This window comes from Numida meleagris, chromosome Z (assembly GCF_002078875.1).
Source record: "Numida meleagris isolate 19003 breed g44 Domestic line chromosome Z, NumMel1.0, whole genome shotgun sequence".
Taxonomy (NCBI): Eukaryota; Metazoa; Chordata; class Aves; order Galliformes; family Numididae; genus Numida; species Numida meleagris.
Window position 1 is genome coordinate 20,427,567 of NC_034438.1, and position 20,969 is coordinate 20,448,535.

Below are 20,969 nucleotides of genomic sequence, written 5' to 3' on the forward strand. Positions count from 1 at the left end.
ACAGTTTTGGATTCCAGGGAACCAGTGACCGCCAGGAAACAAAGTGGCATTAAGAACTACTTAATTAGATCTGGCTCTGAGAGACTTACACACTTAAAAATTTTTATCTTAGTTCCAGCATGTTCTGTGACCATACACAGCAATTTTAGACTGACCTAGTTGTTCTTTGACAAGAAGTAAAATCAAAAGATTTGTTAAAAGATGGATTTTCTGTATAGGCATGAAATGTCATGCAGGAGAACGACAAGCTTCATAAATCTGGTTTGGAAGCTTAACAGCAAATATAAACCATTAGATAATGGTTTCAAGGGAAAGGGGGAGAAATGTCACTTCCTTACAATTTACATTGTAATAGGAAAAATACTGCAATGACAAATCATATTGAAAATAAGGGTGTGTTTTTGAAAGGAATATAAAATGCGAGATGATACTCATCACAGAGTGAAATGATATGCTTTATCATTATTGTAATGCCTAATGTCACCAGTTTTTTGAGAAATGAGGCCTACTGTGAAAGGTGAAACAGGGCAGTTTTGCCTATTAGGGTATTGCTAACACAGTGCTGTTCAAATATGTACAACGCTTGAGCTTAAAAACAAAACAAACAACAACAAAATGTTAAGAGCAACAATACATATTTTCCTGCGGTCAGAATCAAATTCCTGAAATTCCACCTAAGAAATTCTGTTTCTTCACTCATTTCTAATGATCTGTCTCTAGCCACTTCCTAAGATACTTTCCTCCAGCATGAACGATAAATATGCAGGTCTTGGAGATGACCCCAGAATAACGTGTCAAAGGAGCAGGGATTACTGAGTTAATGCCTAGGATAGTCATTACTTCAGCATTGAATATCTGGATAAAATGTAATAAATTGGAGAATATGTATTTTGGTAAAGAAAAGAACTCACCGAGAGTGAAAGTCTGGTTATCCATTTTCTTAAGTAGAAAAGACTTCTAATTTGTCACCACTGTTGGCAAGGAGATCGTATCTGCTACAGGGTAGTAAGTAGCCATCCATGCACAAATCACTGCACCACTGCCATGTGCTTCAGTGTTCAAAGATTCACTGCATACAGCCTTCACTACAGCCCTTCTGCTATCCCATTTTTGTCTCTGACCAGTAGGTCAAAAATACTCTGTTTTCTGTTTTACTATGCATCAGTTTGGTACTGTTACACTGATAGCCCACCACAGACCATCCAGATCACCATGGACCATCTCAGTAAAAAACATTTAATATACATAACCATTTGGGAACTAATTCTACACCCTGCTGTCATGTATCCTAAAGCCACAGCCATTAACTCATTAATACCCATTAACCTTCTTAGCGATCATTTTATCCTCTCTAATCTTGCACAGGCCAGCTGCCCTGTCCTCATCCTATGAGAGACAAAAAATACTTTTAAAACAACAAGTAGGCTAACCATACAGCTGAATGTCACATTCCCCTTGCTCAATAAAATCAAAGATGCTAAACAAAAATTCTCAGAATTCAATTTCATAGAAGCACCATGGTTTCTATCTTTCCTCATTTTATTTGCTGTTTCTGTGACATAAGCCATACACTGCCTCTCATTTCTTTCCCTCAGTGCCTTGTTCACTGCTATTTCTTCTGAAGCATGGGATACCATCAAATTCTTCCTTACAAAAAATAAAATGAGATGATAACATTTTAAAAGAGCAAAATCTTCTTGCCCTAATAGTTTCAACATCCTTTTACCTCAGAAAGTGAAGACCTAAATTAGCAGCTAGTCATTTTAACCTTTTATTTACTCCATTCACTTTGGTGTTTTGCTTGCTCTAAGTGCTTTTACAAATCGTCTGCTTTAAAACACCTTGTAAATTGCAACTAGTCACTATTGATAGAGTGTTTTTTGTAAATAGTCCTTTCAGATAAAAAATGAGCACATTGTACCATACTGAGAATTACTCGAAAATAACAGCCTCTTTCTTCTACTGGGCAACCATGGCTGAGCAAAGTGGAACTTATTTACTCCGAGCATCCTACCTGTGAATGTCTTTATGTAAACCTTCTCTACTGGGTCCACCTAAAGCAAAAAAAAAAAAAAAAAAAAAAAAAACACCAATAAAGCAGGAAAACAGGTGATCATAGGCCAGAATAAGTTTGGTTGTATTTTTATTTATTTTAACATACACATGAATAGGACTCTGCATAGCTGGAAATGAATAAACCTATGCTATGTCCTAAGAAAAAGAAAAGACTAATTCCATAGTTACATGGCAGTCTGCTAGAACAACAGGGTAGCAAAGAGCAAAACTTAGTGGTATCATAAAATCACAGAATCACAGCATGGCTGAGGATGGAGATCATCCAGTCTAACACCCTGCTCAAGTAGGGACACCCAGAGCAGGCTGCCCAGGACCATGTCCAGGCAGCTTATGGCAGTCTCCAAGGAAGGAGACTCCACAACCTCTGCGCCTGCTGACATTCAAGACAGTGTCTTTAATAATATGCTTTAACTTTTGGTTAGCCCTGAACTAACCAGGCAGTTTTACTCAGTGATCTTTGCAAGTCCCTTCCATCTGAACTATTCTAACTCTTCGGAACACTTGTGGTCAACCAGTGAAGAAGTGTTTCCTGATACCGAGACAAAGCTTCCTATGTTCTTTCTGCGTCAGGTTTATGCCCATTGCCTCATCATGTCACAGGGCATCACAGAAAAGAGCCTGGCTCCATCCTTTTGCATCCTTAGGAGGTATACACATTGATAAGATCTCCACTAAGCCTCTCCCAGGCTATACAGACCCAGCTCTCTCAGCCCCTCCTTGTAGCAGATGTACTCCAGACTCTTCATCATCTTCAAGGCCCTTTGCTAGACTATTTCCAGAATGTCCATGCCTCTCTTGTACTTGGAAGCCCAGAACTAGACACAGCATGCCAGGTACAGCCTCACCAGTGCTAAACAGAGGAGAAGGATCACCTCCCTCAATCATTTAGCAACGTTTCTCCTAATGCAGCGCACAATGCTGTAAGCCTTCCTGCCGCATGGGCATATTGCTGACTCACATTTAGCTTGGCATCCACCAGGAGCCCCAGGTCCTTTTCTGTAGAGCTCCTTTCTTCCTGGATGCAGGACATGCACTTCTCTTTCTTGAACTGCATGAGGTTCCTATCAGCACGCCGCTCCAACCTGTCAGGGTCCCCTTTGATGACAGCAGTGTCCTCTGGTGTATTCCCCCCAGTTTTGTGTCTAGGTTTTCTCCCATGCTGCCCTGCACGAGTTACAGCAATTCCGTGTAAAAGGTTACAAAACTACTTTTGTTATTACATATTTCATTTAAAACTTTCTCTTTGCTTTGGTGCCCATTAAGATACTCAGGGACTGCAGAGGAGCTGCTACACCGCTGCATGCGACTGCATCCTGGTGCCTGCGGGTGCTCTGCTCATACTGGCTCCAGTCTGGCCGTGCGCACTCTGGGCAGAGCTTGTTCCCGAGGCCTGAAAAACCCTGAGAAGAGGCGGGCACTGCTGCACACCTGGAGCAGCCTGATGAATTTGAGTACCTGCAATGCTGTCTTTATGGATAGGTCCTGCAGCAGCCCAAAGCATTTTTGTGGGTTTGTAACTGTTTCATTTTTTGTTGAAAAGTTTTAATTCCGCTCTCCCTAATCCGCTCCTGCGTCTCTTCACCCCTGCCACACCCTGCCGCCGGCACACCCCACCCCGGCTCCCCCCTCTGCCAGTCAGGAGAAGCAGACGTACCACTCTCAGGCCTCCGCACAGCACAGCGTCCGGGACCTCTGCCCGCCGCCTCCGGCCCGGCCTCCGCCGGCACACCGCGGGGAGGGGTCGCGGCAGCGCCCGAGAGGACCGGCCCGCCCCTGGGTGACCTCCACGGCGGGCAGGGCCGGCCGGGCACCACGCTGGCTGAGCGCTTTCCGCGGCCGTTTGTCTCCTGTCTCTTCCCGTTCGCATAAGCAGCTGCTGCTGCGCAGCCCCTTCCCCGCCCGCCTCGGCGGCGTCGCCTCCTCCTCGCAGCCTCGAGCAGCGCAGCCCGGTAAGCGGAGCGGGACGGGGAGGGGCAGCGCCGCCGGCCCTTAGGCCCAGCCGGGGCGCGCGTTGAGGGGCGGGCACCTGCGCGGAGCCCGCGGGGTGCTGCCCGCCCCGGGGGGGAGCCCGGAGAGCGGCGGCGGAAGCCCCGATTTCTCCTTAGAGTTTACTTAGCGGTGCTGCCGCCTGTCAGCACCCGCAGCGCGCGGGAGCGGGGCCCATTACTCCACGCACCGCCCACGGGGCGGCTGCCGTCCCCCGGCCCCGCTTCGAGGCCGCCGGTGCCCGGCCGGGGCCTGGCAGGCGCGGCGGGGACGTGCGCTGGCGGGTGGCGGCTGGGCCGGGACACTGTTGGCCGTGGCTGTGGCCCGGTGACTTGTGGCAGGGAGCGTGTGTGCCACCAGGACGTGCGTTACTGATGGCTCAGTCCTTTATTTTGTGCGACAGCCAGTGCTAATACGTGCAGAACCATGAAACCGTCTTGGAACAGTCAGTGGGATTTTATGCAAGAAGAAATTTATGTGCCAGTCCCGGGTTTTCCACTGACCTGTTTTGTCTGTTGTGTCAAAGCAATTCAAGCACTTCATACACTCTTGATGTACCGTGTAGACTGATCCACTTCAGCAGCATGCAGTAGGATTTTTTAAGAAATTAAGTAACAAGTAGCAAGTAGGACTTCCTTTCGTATTTTTAAAGTTAACTGTCTTCTAATTTACATGAGCTACTCTTGCTGGAAGGGAGCTACTTTTGCTGGAAGCCACGTATTGAGGTGGTTCGAGCTGCTTCCAAAGTAATCGGAACTGAAACGCAGCTCCTCCTAGCACCTCGCTCTCCAGCCGTCTTATCGTCGGTAGTAGAGTAAGGCCTACCTTGATTTTGGGACATTCTCTCTCTCTGTGTTGGATTTATCAGCTTAAATTGTAATTATATTGTATTATAGTGTGTTGTTTTGCATTCCAATATCTTACTTAGTAAATTAGTTTGTTTCTCCTCAGATTGTTGTTGCTGTTCTTTGCTCTCAGGGCCATCTCCTTACACTTTTTTCCCTTTTCCCAGGGTGTGGGCCCGTGGGTCCCCTGTCCCCTTCGTCACGTAATCGGGCCGAACACCCGTAAACCATTGACATCAGCCAGCTGACCATGATATGGGGCTGATTGCACAGTAGCTGCACTGTTTACAGTCCTGCAGAAGCGATGTGCACATTACCTCACACATCTTGCTTCTTTCCTGCCCTGACAGCCTGAACATCATTTTTTTTTCTCCCCTTATAACATTACTTTTTAGAAAAATGCAAGTCAAGTGTCATTTTAAAAGTGTCAATTTAAAAGTGTCTCTTTAAAGCAGAAAAACTGTGGGGATTGGAACCTAGCAATGAGTTTTCATGTGTGCTTGAGCTCCTTCTGGGATCGTTTCCCTGTTCACCAAGGTATTGGTTACTTCTGGTACGGACATTTGTTGGCCAAGACAAGTCGTCTCGCTTCTATTGCTCTACCTCAAAGCTGCCATGCATCTACTATTTTTTCAGGACTCTCTGTCACTAATGCTCAGTTAATGTGCCCTAATTCCTTGCTGCAACCTAATTATTATTGTCATCTTCATGGCTGCAGTATCCTGAAGGGGAAACAGGTGACTTTTGAACAAAAAGCATTGAGAACCACATAAGTTTGGAGGATGGCAAAACTAGTTGAAGAGACATGCTAGATCAGGTTTTCAACAGAAATGTTTTTATATTTAGTCTTTCACACTGCACATTTGTGAAACTTTTGGGGGGCTTTACTTCATTGTTGGAGCAGTATTTTTGAGAGCAAATGACCAAAGCTGAATGAATTACGGAGTTTGCATTGTATAAGAAACTTGAATAAAATATCAAAGAGGACTTCCTACTTGTGAGAGGTTGCCAGTAGGGAAAGTGCCCCATTCAAGGAATGGTGAGTAAACAGGAAGCTGATGAGCAATATTTTCTCAATTTATTGTCTGCTGCTTCATCTTTCACATGATTCCTATTGTTTTCTTTGTGATAGTTCCATTAGCTTTCTGTGTTGCTGCTCATAGGTTTTCCAGACAGATAGGAGAAGGAAAAAAAAAATGTTTTTATTGTTTTTTCTTCACTTAACATACTGATGAACATGTACGAATCTGAAAATCTCGAGGAACTCATGCAGAGATTGCACATGAAAATTATTTGCCACTGCAGTAATTGTTTAGTCTTCTGGTGTGTCTTGTTTACAAAGAAATCTAGTGAATTTTATGTTATTTTCCACCCTAGAAGGCATTGTCCTTACCTTTTCTTCCTCATGAGAATTTATCTGGTCAGCTCAATACTGGTAGCTCTGCAGTATTGAGAGTATCAAAATGAGTATCTCTCAAAATGAGTTCTGCAACCAGATTTGAACACAGCTGTTTAAGAATAGATGACCCTTTTCAAAGAGTTCACAGGATCGTAGTGACAGCTGGAGATAAAAAAGCATGATCTGTGAGGAGAAAGGTAAAGAATTGATTTTATTTTAACCCAAAGAGAAGTTTGAAGGGAAGCTTAAAATTGTAAAATGTTCCTGCATGGAAGGAAAGAAGACATTTTGTCCTCTGAATTCACAGCAAATAAGGGAATGAGTAAGGTTTAAATTGCATGAAAATTCAGATTAGACATAGGAGAAAGGTTATAATAATAGAAGATAACAAAGTAATGAAATAGTTTCAGAAGGCTGTTAAATCTCCATGAGAAGCCTTTTAAGAGAAGGCTAAAAAAATGTTTTAAGAGATTATTGAGTCTCTGATTTGGGAAGAAACTCTGTTCCTGGCTCTTCTGGGTATGAATCACAAAAAAAAAGTTTGAAAGACATAAAAACAAGCCATAGAGGAGCGTAGGCTTTTTTATGCTCGGATATGTCTGCATGCTAGTTTGGAGGCAAACATGAGCTTACACAAGGAGATTAATCTGAAAGCAATACAGCCACAACAAACATGGCCCTTTGTCAACCTGAAAAGGCCCACTGAGGGTGACACTACATAGTTTCTGTGTCTGCCTCTCAAAATCTCAGATCTTTACATCAGCATCACTGCTGAAAGATGAAACAAGGTGAGAACAAGGTGCCTTGTAACAGCTTTAAAGGCAAACCATGAAAAATGAAAAAAATATATATATTGAAATATATCCAGAGCACTATGATTAAACTGTGTTTGATTAATATAAACACTTCTGAACTGTGTGCATGCTTTTATTTGAATTCTAGTTTAAGTTATTGCAAATCAAAATAGAAATGAATGCTTATGTGTAAAATCATAAATGTTTCATCTTCTGTTTTCTTAAGTGGTGCATGTAGAAAATTCTGTAATGTGTTAGTGTAATTTGTAGCATTTCTTCTGTGCTCTGCAAGATCTGCAAAAAGGAACATACAAGTAGAATTTTAATAGTATCACAGAAACTTTACTTTTTAAATTCTGCTAGGCCAGAAGAACACTTCATCAATTGTAGTATTGTTTTTAAAGGTATTTGAATTTCAAGGTTGTTTGTTTGTTTTTTTCATCTAGCTCAGTGCCAGCATTCTTGGCCACACAGTGCAACTTGTGGTATGCAGATTATTATATCTATAATATACATTTGTTTATCTTATTTTAAAATAAAGGTATAGACAAAACTAAGAAAATACAAAGTGTTTAACAAGAAAACAAAACCTTGATTTTGCAGCATAACAGTGATTCTTTGGAAGGCAGTGTTCAGGTAAAGGGGATGTTTACATCGCTTCGAATGTGACATTTTCATTAGACAACCTTTCTTTAACTGACTTAAACCTTGTCTTTTAAATGCAGCAGCTGCATTTATCCAACAGCCTGTTATCTGTTCAGAGTTCTATCACTAATTGTTTCATGCCTCACTAGATATCACCGCCTTCAAATGAGGCTGCTTTTGATCAGATAACAAAACAGTTTTTTCTAGTTAGCATAAAGTGGAACAGGCTATAAACAGAGACTTAAATATATGCAGTTTGAATACACAGATACAGTATATATGCTATACAAGACGGATATCACTAACTGCAGTTTCAAGAATGTGTCTTCAGTAGATGAGGACATGGTATGCTGTATTTTTCACTGCAAATTGATACACACTGCCTGTAAAATCTTTTGGAACCTGAATTTGTTGTTCTTTTTTTTTTTAAAAATGTTAGTCCCTTTCACAATGCTTCACAGACTGTGGTTAATAATAAAAAGTTGAGATTCTGCTTCAGGCATTTGAATAGTCAAATTTTTGTCACATACAAAACAGACCTTCCAGTGTAAATTCTGCCTTTTCTGTGTCTCTTCCATAACCTTTTGTTTGTCCATCTTAATGTACATTAACTACTTCCATTCATTTATCTAGAAGAGAAGACAAATGGAATCTTCATAAAATTTTATCTTAATTTACCGTGATGTTGAAAGAACAGATCTAATGTTTGTCTTAATTTCACTTTCTTAGTTTGGATCTAGTTACTAAATGCTCTGTGTACTCGAGTTAGGAGTATGATGTATGCACATGATGTTTCAGTTCTTCCTTGTTAAACTATATTCAGACTCCATACGTATTTAGAAAATGTAGGAAATCTGCTGAAAAAAAACCTCAGATATAAATGGGAAACAACAAATATTGTGTGTTTGTTTCCTAGTCTTCTGTTCATTCAGAAAAAAAAGACAGGAAAAAACAAGGCAGAAATAAGGAAAATGCAAAGATTTCTGTGGCTCAGATTCTTTCAATACTCGTTTTAGGTTTTATACCACAGCCTCCTTCATGGGAAGGACTATGCAATTTAGCAGCGTAAGTAGGCATAATTATAGCGTAATGTTCCGGTTGATTGTGTATGTGTAAAATATCTTCTGCTTTTTTCCATTTAGCTAGCAAAAGAGGTGAAACAAGCAGGAGGAAAGAGGAAAACCTTCAGAGAAAGCATGACAAAAGAGAATGTTATGGAATAAGACTAGAGGACATCAGAGAAATGTTGTAACACAGAAAAGCATAGAGAGAAAAATATTTGCCTTTCTTAGTTTAAGTCTTAAGTTTGTTTTACAAGGAAGTTGATTCAGGTCTGTGAAAAGCTCGGTTGCACAAGTAGCGCTGATCATCTTACATAAAATTATTAATGAGAGCAAGCCTCTAGGGGCATTTTGAGTAAACAGCCTTTGTTTTCTTGTCAGCATTAACTTTTGTTATGTGACATCACATAAATGTCTATTTGTGTTTATTAAATGTGTAGGGTAACAGTGACTTGTTTCTGTGGACGTATTCTGGGAAGTAGTATGATGTGGAAGAGGAGATTATAATTGGGACAGCTGAAGTTCTCTCATCTCTTGTGTACGCATTGAGGAAATCAGTTTACTTTTTAGATTTTGGGATTTTTGTTTTCCAGTTCTGTATGCAACCTGGAAATTAAATCAGATGTTTTTATTTACTTTCTTAAAGTGCTTAGATGTTGTGCTGTACAAAATCAGAGAATGCTTGTAAACAAAGCTTTAGCCTCCTCCATCATGAAGAGGGGGTAGATAGACTTCAGAGTTGTAAAAGAAAACCATGTGTGGTTTTAACAGGTGACTGAAGTGTACATTTTTGTGGTCTTTTCAAATAGACTTACAGAGCTGAAGAATCACAAGTTGAAATGAGTAACCAGGAGACTGATGTGCTACGTTGCTGGAGATGTAGAAAATACATAGCAAATTCTGTTTGCCTTGCAAAATGTTACGGAAAAGAGCCATCCAATGTAAGTATAGTGTCTGAAGCTTTTTTTTTAATTTTTCTAGTGTTATTGGTTATTAATAAAGGAGAACTGTTAGTCTTGCTTTCGCTTAATTTGCTTGTTAAAATAATTACTAAAATATGGACAGTTCCATGGAGAAAAACAGCTTCAGTAATGCCACTGAAGCCAGGTAGTCAGCAATCACCTACCTAATGTTCTGCAACACGTAGGCTGATGTTTGTGATACATTTGCCTACTAGCTTGTGTATATATTGTTACTAGTTTACATATAAAAATCAGTTTTATCTTTGCATCTTATTTTTTTTTCTTATAATTCCTTTGTAACAGGGAACTCTTTAAGGTGTATTTTAAATGCTGATTTCCAGTTAACTGGTAGTTAACTGTGCATCAACTATTCCTAGATCAGATACTTTTGCTACGCATTTTGAAAAAGTAGGGGATAGTCTGTGCACAGAAACTGTTCAGAAGATTGGCCTGCCTGCCAGGGAGATGCCCGTCCTAGGCTAAATACCACTCAGTAACTTGTATCATGTTGTTAAAATAAAGAGAAAAATGATCATACAGAATAAAAAAGTGACAGAATGTTTCCTACTACTTTGTAATGTCAGTTAGTTATCATAAAGAGTTAGAGTCCTTCCAAATACACCAAGAATGCTGTGCTTAAATCCTATGCTTTTGAATCAGAGAGGAGAAAAAAAAAAATCAATATTCTCTTCTACTTACTTGTTTTTGAACACACTAGAAGTGAAATACAGCACCATCTGTTTTCACACTGGAGAAAAGCATAACCATTAAAGTGAAAAACAAAATTACTATTAAGACTCTAGTATAATTAGTATTAATAATAAACTCTGTTTTATTAATCTGTATGCATTTAGGTCAGTAGTCAGAAATCAAATGTTTTAAACACACAGAGTTGCAGGAGAGCAGGATATGCTCTCACCTGATATACATCTGTAATATGGAACATATTCAGTAGGCTCCCTTTTAAAAGCAGTATCTTTTTTTTTAATACCATCATGGTGTCTTTCAGTTGTTAAGCTTCTGGAGTCTTAATCTGGCTTGTTGGCTGATTTTGAGTTTTAGTCTACCAGGTATATCCTCTCAGGACTCAGCATTAGGAATTTTAATTGTCTTTTGCATTTTCTAACAACTTAGCTTTTCTTCAAATAGAAAGCAAGCCTTTTTTTCCCTCCTAAAAACTGTTTCTAGAGGAAGGCTAGATACTAACGCACAAAAAAATGTGTTAAACCTACTATTGTGTTTAGGATCTGCATTTGGAATTAATTTTGAAGTTTAAAAGCTCAATATATTTGAAACATAATCTGCCTCTACTCAGTATTTACTGTGAGAAACACTCAGAATCAAAGATTTCTATTCAATCAAGATCGTGAGAACAGCAGTTTATTCATTATTGCAATAATGGGTGCACAATCCCTACTGGTAAGGGAGAAATTGCACACAAGTCAGTGAAATCCACTCCATTCTATACCCTGGGTCCAACACAGGTAATATCTCTCCTGGCGCTCATTGGTTGAGCATCTCAGGCTCACAATTTTCCCCGACACTGTTGCTATGATACATTTCCATATATGGTCTGTTACCAACCAGTTGTTTTTTTGTTATGTTTTGTACTTTTCCATGGAGATAGGAGGGCAACGTTTTAACACATCTGTGCTGTCCTGCACTAGTATCTCCCCACCCTGCATATTTCCCTTATCTTGTGCCTATCTCAATTCTACCCAAGTCAGAACTCCCCATTCTCAACTTTACTCTGTTCAGTCACTTTCTTTCTGAAAAAGAACTTATTTAACTGTTTCACAAGAAGGTTATAGTTTCAGTAAGGGCCTACACTGCATACAGAGAATACTGGAAACTTCCACTGCAAAAACACAATCTACCTCTCACAGCACCTCTCCAACAATACAAAAGTAAAGTTTTGAAATGGCTTTTTCTTAAGCAAAAATTTAACAGTAACATTAGCCCTTTTCATAGAATCATAGAATTGGTCAGGTTGGAAAAGACCTTCAAGATCATCAAGTCCAACCGCAACCTAACCATACTACCCTAACTCTAACAACCCACCACTAAATCATGCCCCTGAGCACCACATCCAAATGGCTTTTAATCACATTCAGGGAGGGTGACTCAGCCACCTCCCTGGGGAGCCTGTTCCAGTGCTTAACAACCCTTTCTGTAAAGTTTTTCCTGATATCCAACCTAACCTCCCAGGTGCAGCTTGAGGCCATTTCCCTTTGTCCTTTCACCTGTCACCAGTGAGAAGAGACCAACCCCACTCTCACTGCAATCACCTTTCCGGTATTTGAAGGGAGCAATAAGGTCTCCCCTCAGCGTCCTCTTCCCCAGACTAAACAGCCCCAGTTCCTTTAGTCTCTCCTCATAGGGCATATTCTCCAAGCCCTTCCACAGCCTTGTTGGGCTTCTTTGGACCTGCTCCAGCACCTCAGTGTCCCTTCTGTACTGAGGTGCCCAACACTGAATACAGTACTCAAGGTGGGGCCTCACCAATGCTGAGTACAGGGGCAGGATGACTTCCCTAGTTCTGCTCACCACACCATTCCTGATACAAGCCAGGATACCATTGGCCTTCTTGGCCAGCGTCTTGGCCCAGTGTACCTGGGCACACTGCTGGCTCACATTCAGCCAACTGTCCATCAGCATACCAAGGTCCCTTTTCATCAGGCAGCTTTCCAGCCACTCCTCCCCAAGCCTGTAGGGTTGCCTGGGGTTGTTGTGACCAAAACGCAGGACCTGACACTTGGCCCTATTGAAACTCATACAGTTTACCTTGGCCCATCGATGCAGTCTATCCAGGTCCCTCTGTAGAGCCTTTCTAGCCTCTGACAGATGAGCACTCCCTCCCAACTTGGTGTCATCTGCAGACTAACTTACTGAGGGTACACTCAATCCCCTCATCAAGATCCTTAATAAAGATGTTGAATAGAAGCTTGCTCTTAAATAGTGTATTGCTAGTGCCTTATTAATGGAGTTATTTGTAAATTGAAGCCCAGATTATAACTATATAAATACTTGAAAATTTAGAAGGAAAACTTCAGTTGCAGAGCATCATTGTTATTCCAGAAGATCACGTATGTTTGTAGTTGACATGCTTGTGAGAAGATACCTACAAGTGGGAAGGCAAAGACTCACCTGTCACACATAGTAGGAAATTCCCCTTTTCTGTACAGGTTTTGTGGATACATTATTAAAATAACTCACAGAATATACTCTTGTCTTTCTCACATTGACAAGTACACAGATCTTATTTTCAATTTTAGTTCTTTTTGCGATACTTTGTTTTGTGGAAGGGGACATCTTTGCAAAGTCAAGCCTAGTGCACATTTCCTAAGGCAGAGCAGCTCTTCTGACGCATTCTGTTGAGCCCAGCAGCAGTACAAATGTATCCCATGCTACTCCATCGAAGTACTAAGACACACCCTTCAAGTGAATCTTTAAGTTCACTACAAACGTGGGTATGCTGCTTCAAGATTCAAGGTGACTTGGTTGTCACCACAATATGTTTCCCTGTATTTCAGAATGTAGGATTAACATGGGTGGAGTCAACTACCCATAATATGGATGTGATCTTGATTTCCTAACATACTGTACTTTTATTAAGAAGATTAATTTCTTGCCGATTTCCTTTATGAAAAAACTCCTCTTGCCTGCAGAGCTTGAGGTTGTAGAATATTTTTCATAGTTTATACTAAAAGTTTTTTTTATCGTTTTGTTTTCAGTGGATTTCCACTCCTTTCATGGCAAAACACGGTGGAACTTTCAATTGATAGTAGAGGTCCATCTTTATTTTGAACAGAACTGAAAGTACTCTTTTTCTAATTATGTAGATAGCAGATACATGTAATTTAATGCTGCTTTCTGAGTCAGCGGAAGACAAAGGAAGTACTCAGTGGAGTAGTATTTTCAGTATATCATCTTTCCCTGTTGAGTTTTAGGCTTGCAGTTGAATATGTAGCTTAAATATGAGTAAAAGAATATTCTTAGAACAAATCTTAAAACCAAATGCTTAAGTTATGAATACAGTATAAATACTTTAAATCAGAATTAGGTATAAGTTAAATCAGACTTAAAGTTGAAGTACGTGCAGTCTTCATAGAGAGAAGGAAGGTGATAGCACAGATATGGCAAATCAATCTGTTTAAGTTCTGCTGTCATCAAGTGGATAATTTCTAGAAGTTTATCTACTGTATATAGCCAACTTTTAATTCTCAGAATAAAATTTTTACTCCCATGAGTTCCATAACATATTGGTCAGTAGTTTTTTCTGCATTTATCACCTTTAACAAAGGATTTTAGGACTCTTACACTTACTAGAACTTATGTCTTAGCCATTCTTACAACTTTACTAACACTCTAAACTACATTAAAATGCAGTAACTACACTTACATCATTTCTGCGCTTAAGGATAGTTAGGTAATTTTATTTATTTTAGTATCAGTTATTGAAATGCTCTATTACTCTTATCAACTTTTTAAAATTTACTTTTTCTTTATGTCACATTATTGCACATAAAACTAAAAAATTAATAAAATGCCTGGTTTCTCAGATAATTTCTCTGAAAAGCATTTTAAAAGTGATTATAAATCTATTCATGCAATAGTTGTCCAGTACTGACCAGTCTTCATATAAACTATAACTTAAGTTTTTTCTGCCTTTATGGAAAATTGTACCAGCATGTGAAATCAGTTTCCTTATATACTTGGAAGATCAGCTATTGCATACTTTCTGTTCTTGCAAAGAAAATAAAAACACCTCCAGACACCTCCATCTCCACAGTGGAGTCTGTCCAATGTCCTTAATTCAGAAATAGTATATTCTTGACAGCATCTACTTAGTTTTTGGCTTAAAGAATGTACTAGTGTCTTTGAGTTTTATCATTTGTTAATAGAGATATTTACTGAATTTGAGAGGCTGATATTTGACTATGTTCAAACAAAAAAAGCCTAAATGAACGTTGAACAACAATACAGTATTTATTTTTTCAATAGATATCACAGCATTCAGCTGTTGCTCAGGAGTCTTGCAACATATGGCACGTGAGCTTAGAAGCTATTCCAGAGTGGGTTAAACGTGCCATTGAGAAAGTAAGTATATTTTCCCTTGTATCTTTATGATTTAACAAAGCATGAAACAAGGAGGGAAGAAATTTCAAGGGTACTTTTCAGAAAAGGTCTATATATATATTGCAGAGACTTTTTAACTGAGGGAATTTTTGTTGGTAAGCTATATTATTACGGAGGACTTCTCTCTTATATGTATTTTTTTTTTAAATGTACAAGGGCTGTTCTGAATGTAACACCTCCTACTTTATGATGTCCACAGTGTCAGGTGTTTGTGGTATGGCAGTAGAGGTTAAACCTTCCCACTAATATTCCATTACATTTTGTTGCTAAACAACAGATGGCAGCAGAGCGGTAGTCTGACAAAATGAAATCTGGCGTGGAAGTGCATACAAAGCAAAGGTGTGGAACTGAATTCCTTCATGAGGAAAAAATGCACTGTTCTGCTCATGAAGAAGCAAAATTGCTTCTGACAGGTTCTTAGCAATACCAGACAAAGTATTCATAGGTAGGCTAATAGCCACATACAGAAAGAAGAGTAGAACTCACCCAACCAGTAAAGAGAATCTCTGGCTATACAGCACTCCTTCACAGGAAACAGCCAACATCCAAGTAACACACACTTTTCAGTGGCTGGCCCTTATATTAGCCCAGGGTGACTCCACTCTGGGTCCACCCCTTCTGGTCACATGGGGAGCACAGGTGCAAACAGTTTGCTTGTGCTCCCTGGGTCAACCACACTCCTTCATCAAGTGCTCAATCACCAGTTCAACTTACAACCTGACAGTTCCACTGCATGCATCCACTGACATCCACTGACTCCTGCTCAACATTGAAGGTGACCAAACAGTGGATGTGTACATAGTGAGGTGGTGGGTGGTGTGTTTCAGCAGTGGTGACCATGGGTCACCTCCACTGGTGCAGATTGTTATGAGTATGGCATGCAGGCTCTTGTTCATTGCTGGAGGAAATGCATAGCTAATAGTGGTGACTATATATTAAAAACATATGAATTATCTAGTCCTTGGCTTTTGGTTTGTGTTGATCATTGTATCTTTTAGTACTAGCATATGTGGATAGTAACACTGAAGGTTTTTTAGAGACTTATTGTTGGAATATGATATAATTTCTTTCTTTTACATTCTGTGATATTTTGTTATATGACTAGAAAGTACTTGCTTGCTTGCAAATTCCAAGGTCTGATGACAAGCTGGTGTCAATGCATTCGAGTCTTATATGCCCATTGAAAATTATAAGGTATTTCACAACTGTTGAAATTATTGTCTCTGTTGAGTATATTCTTTTTTTTTTTAAGTCTAGAACTTAAATGCTATTTGTAGAATCACAGAATGGCAGAATGGATTGGAAGGGACCTCTAAGCTAACCCAGTTCCAACCCCCTGCCATCAGCAGTTCCCAGCCACCAGATCAAGCTGCTCAGGGCACCGTCCAACCTGGCCTTGAACACCTCCGGGGATGGGGCATCCACAGCTTCTATGGGCAGCCTGTTTGAGTGCCATACCACCCTCTGAGTAAAGAATTTTCACCTAATATCTAGCTTAAATCTCTACTCCTTAATTTAAAGCCATTCCCTCTGATCTTGTCACCATGAGACCTTGCAAAATGTTGCTCTTCCTCCTGCTTATAAGTTCCCTTCAAGTACTGGATGGCCATAATGAGGTCTCTCCAGAGCTTTCTCTTCTCCAGGCTGAATAAGCCCAGCTCCCTCAGCCTTTCTTTGTAAGAGAGGCACTCCAGCCCTCTGATCATCTTCATGGCTCTTTTCTGGATCTGCTTCAACAGTTCCACAGAAGTCTTGTGTTGGGGTCCCACGGCCTAGAGGCAGTACTGCAGGTGGAGCCTCAGGAGGGCAGAGCAGAAGAGGACAGTCCCCTCCCTCTCCCTGCTGGCCTCTCTTCTGTTGATGTGGCCCGTGATACAGTTGGCCTTCAGGGCTGGAAACGCATTGCTGGCTTGTGTCAATCTTTATATCCACCAGAACGCCCAAGTCCTTCTCTGCTGAACTAGGAGAAGTAAGCCAAAACGGTGGTTTTTGTTTGCCCTGCAAACAAATCAATGTTTGATTTTGAGAAGCATGTTCTGTTTGCATTTCTTTCTGCTTAGGTTTCAGTATCCAAGTTTTCTTACATACGCAAAAGCATATATATTTCTGTTATGTTCTATTCTGTTCTAATCTATATCTCAAGTAACAATTCTTCTCTAACCAAATCTACTCTGAAAATGACAGTGCAAAGAAAAAATGATGACTGTAAAACTAACCATTCAGAAATTAAGAAAACTTGTTTCATCCTCCTTCATTGCTTTGCTGTGTGTTTTATATTCTTAAACATTAATTAACCTCTTCTGAAAATTAATGAAAACTTGGACCTAAATAGTGCATGACAGAATAGTGCATCTGCTTCAAAAATTTTAATCTTTGGGAAGAAGAAAAGAAGCAGGGTGATAATGTATTTTCATGCTTTACAGATTGACCTAATCTTAAATGCCTGATGATAATGACCCAATTTTTATCATAGTTTGCATGTTCAATTATTTCAGTATAATTGGAATTAATGTTATATTAGTTGTAAATGCCCATCTTCCTGCATATGAAAACCCAAGGGTTCAGATGGAGACCTGAGAGATGAAAGATATGTAGACAGTGACTGCTCAGAAGAGGCTTAGCATATTTCTTCAAGATTGCAGAAAAGCAATGTCTCTGTTTGCTGAGGCAGAGAACACAATTCTCTCTAAAGGTCTTCAGTATCAGTGTTTTGTTTTCCCTTTCATGCCCTGGGAATGCTTGCTTCATTCACTTCTGACCTGTCTGGAAAGATGCTGCAGGTTTATGGATACATGTATGGGATCTTAAAACAGTTTTGGTTTATCCGCAGATCCTCCTGGGCTCTGAATAATGTTGTGATCATGTGTTATTTTCTCCTTTATGACTCCTGAAGCAAAGGCTAAATCATTTTACATAAGCACAAAGTCTATTTGCAGCCTGTAACAGCCCACTGCTTCTCAGCCAGTTCTTTTTTGCCATCTGTCCCTGTTCTTAACCAGTCTCATTGGGTTTCGTGCGCACATTAATATATAGAAAATCTTCACTAATTATAAATATCTGATTAGTGTTGTTAGTGACCATTATTTACTTGCATTCTGTTTTCCCTATCAGTCTTTGTTTGGCTTCTTTGGATAACCCTTCCCAGTTTTCTGTCTTTATGGAAGCCATTTTTAAATCATTGTACCCTCAGCTCTTCTTAAGATCTTGCTGATTTTCCTACTGCCACTGCCTCTGCTATTATTTCTTAAAGTGAATCAGTGGTTCCTCAGTCCCTTGCAAAGCTCTTGGTAAATCAATCCCAGACTCCCTTGTACTGCACTTCATCTCTCAGTCTCCCTGCACATCAGACATTGGAATGTACTTTTTCTTCCCTACAATCTCTTGCTTTCCCATTTTTTCCTGAATCACAGAGTGGTTGAGGCTGGCAGACCCCTCTGAGTCCATCTGGCCCAACGCCTGCTCCAGCAGGGATACCCAGAGCAGTGTGCCCAGGTCTGTATTCAGGCAGATACTGGAGATCTCCAAGGAGGAGACCCCACAACCTCTCTGGGCAGTCTGTGCCAGTGCTCTGTCACCTGCGCAGGGCTGAAGTACTCCATGCTGTTCCAGGGAACCTCTGGTATTCCACTTTGCCAGGCTCTTAGCTTTCTTCCCTAACCTTTGTGGATCATTTCTTTCTCCCTGTCTATAAACTGAGGTTACTACTGCACTAAAAACTGCTTTTTCCTGAATTTAGTGCCTAGTCCACAGCATCCAAGAAATGGAGTGTGAGAGTCTTAACGTAAATCTCTGAGTCGGCTTAATTGTTCTTAGGGAATGGCACAGAGACAAGTTTGTCAGCCTTACAAACTAAGACTGCATGTTTAATGAATTTTGTGGGGTTTGTAAGTGTTTGGGCATATGTAAACAGATGTATTTTTCTCTCAGTTAATAACATGTCCAGATTTAAACAAATTCTCATCAGGCATATCTTTGATACTTTGTGAAATTTTGAGTTTTTAACCCACTACACAGAAGTGAGTTTCTCAGAGAAGTGTTTCCATAACTTTTTCCAGTATCACATGTGAAAAATAACTTTTCTTCCGTGAGTTGGCTGAAACTGCGTAAGTGCTTTTACTGAAACTTTCAAAAGCGTTCACTCAGACAAGTGTTGCTCATGGAATCATTTTCCCAAACTACCTTGCAAAGATATTTGCAACTGAAAGCAATGCTTTAGCTAGAAATGCTGGACAGCTTCTGTATTCCTTGGTAATCTCACTTTCAACACACTAGTAAGTAACATGCGACTGGAGTTGATAATAATGTTTCTAACTGGGCTGTGATCCTGCAAACACTCACATGACTTTAATCCTCAAAAAAGTTTCTACTGAACAGATGAGTATATTTAGTGACAATACTAATAGTTGTGCAAGTATGAAGGAGATTGTAGGTCTTTGATATGCATTTTCTTTTCAAAGAGTGACATTAGGATTGAAATGTGATTCATAAAAATGCTGATAATGTAAATAAGTGTGTCCCTAATTATACAGTATTAGGGATTTAGGATGGTGTCTGCACACAGATTATGTTTTTATACTACATAAACCAAAATGTAAGTACCATTTCAAGCTTTTTGTGGGTAAGCAAAGTAAAAAGCTATACTTTCTATGTGAGAAATCTCCTTCCACTGTACTTGGTATGCGATAAATGTATCAGCACTCAGAAAACTCAGCTGAGAAACTGTGCTTGCCAGTTCCAGATTAACATGCTAAATTAATTCCCTTGTTTAAAAGGACCTGATGTTCTCATTGGTGTTGTTCTACCTATGAACAAGTTATTAAAATATTTTAGAGCCCATACATTTTGAAGTGTATGTTAGTACTAGAATTCTTACATTTGGAATAGTTATCATTTAGAATTAATTATCACTTCAGTGAGCAGTTTTCTCTGCAGCATTTTTTATGGTGTATTTTCTTTTTGGAGTCTTATTTTCTTGTGTTTGAAAAACAAAAGCTAAACCCTTTAGGAGAAGGAGAAAAGTAAATATAGTAATGATTTCTTAGTCTTGGATTTGTAATGAATGTGCTGATTGATGGTTTGTTTTTTGTTAATAGGCACAGTGGACTGCTGGAAAACTGCACTGTCCATTTTGTGAGGCCCGTTTAGGGGGCTTTAACTTTGTTTGCAACACAAAGTGCTCCTGTGGACAGCTAGTAAATATACATTTCTGCAAAAGTCGGACTGATTATCAAGCAACTTGCTCTGTTAGATTGGCAAAATCAGCAGGAGAATGCTTACCTCTCTGTGAAATTAAGTCTGGTTTTAGCAAGGGTAGCCACCATGAAGTGCTAACAGCAGTTTCAGATATCAGCCCCCAAGAGCATTCATACATCACCAGAAAGAATAACAGCGATACTGAAAGATTTACAGAAGCACTTTGTCTAGAAGCAAGATCTCCAAGACTTGTGATGGAAAGTAAAAAATTTCCCTTAAAGGCATTATATCAAAAAGGAAATCTTTTTGCTTCCTGTCTGAATGATACATGCACACTACAATCTTTTCACAGAAGATCACACAGTTTGGATTTAAGTACTAGAGAGAGACTTGCTTTGTCACCTGTGTTATTTGAAACTTCCAGTATGGAACCTGTTTACCACATGAAATGGTCAAATGGCCAAAATGAAAATCCATCTCTTTATACACCAAGTGACCTGCAATTAGAGTCTAATAATAGTGCTTTTCAGGTCCAATATAGTTCTAGTGCTGGCAAACCACAAAGAAGGTTTCGAGCTTTGTCCTGTACCACATTGGTACATAGAGACACAGAAAGTGATGAATGTGATCTTGAAGCTACTGGACAATCTTCTGGGAATACCATTGCTGATGGGTTGCCTTTTCTGATGAACGTTTCTTCATCTACAAGTGCTGTAGAAGAGGAACAATATATTGCACCTGTTAGTCTTGTGCAGTCTACAAGTAACCAAAACTTGAGTAAGAGGGAAAAAAACAAGTTGAAAAGCGTAAGGAGAAAACAAAGGCGGCGAGAACAGTGGCTACAGAAGCAAGTAGGTGTTTAAATTGAA

The 20,969-nt window shown here is 39.9% G+C and overlaps 1 protein-coding gene across 3 annotated transcripts in view; it reads left to right on the forward strand.

Annotated features, from left to right (window-relative positions):
* RNF180 (ring finger protein 180) overlaps positions 2,116–20,969 on the forward strand; it is a 97,564-nt gene continuing 78,710 nt past the window's right edge. For 2 of the 3 annotated variants that reach the window (XM_021381175.1, XM_021381176.1), the window contains exons 1-4: positions 2,116–4,025; positions 9,616–9,747; positions 14,773–14,868; positions 20,001–20,951. In XM_021381175.1, coding sequence (XP_021236850.1) covers positions 9,646–9,747; positions 14,773–14,868; positions 20,001–20,951 — 1,149 coding nt within the window. In that variant the 5' untranslated portion in view covers positions 2,116–4,025; positions 9,616–9,645. The remainder of the gene's footprint in view (positions 4,026–9,615; positions 9,748–14,772; positions 14,869–20,000; positions 20,952–20,969) is intronic. The other variant, XM_021381177.1, reaches the window with a different exon arrangement.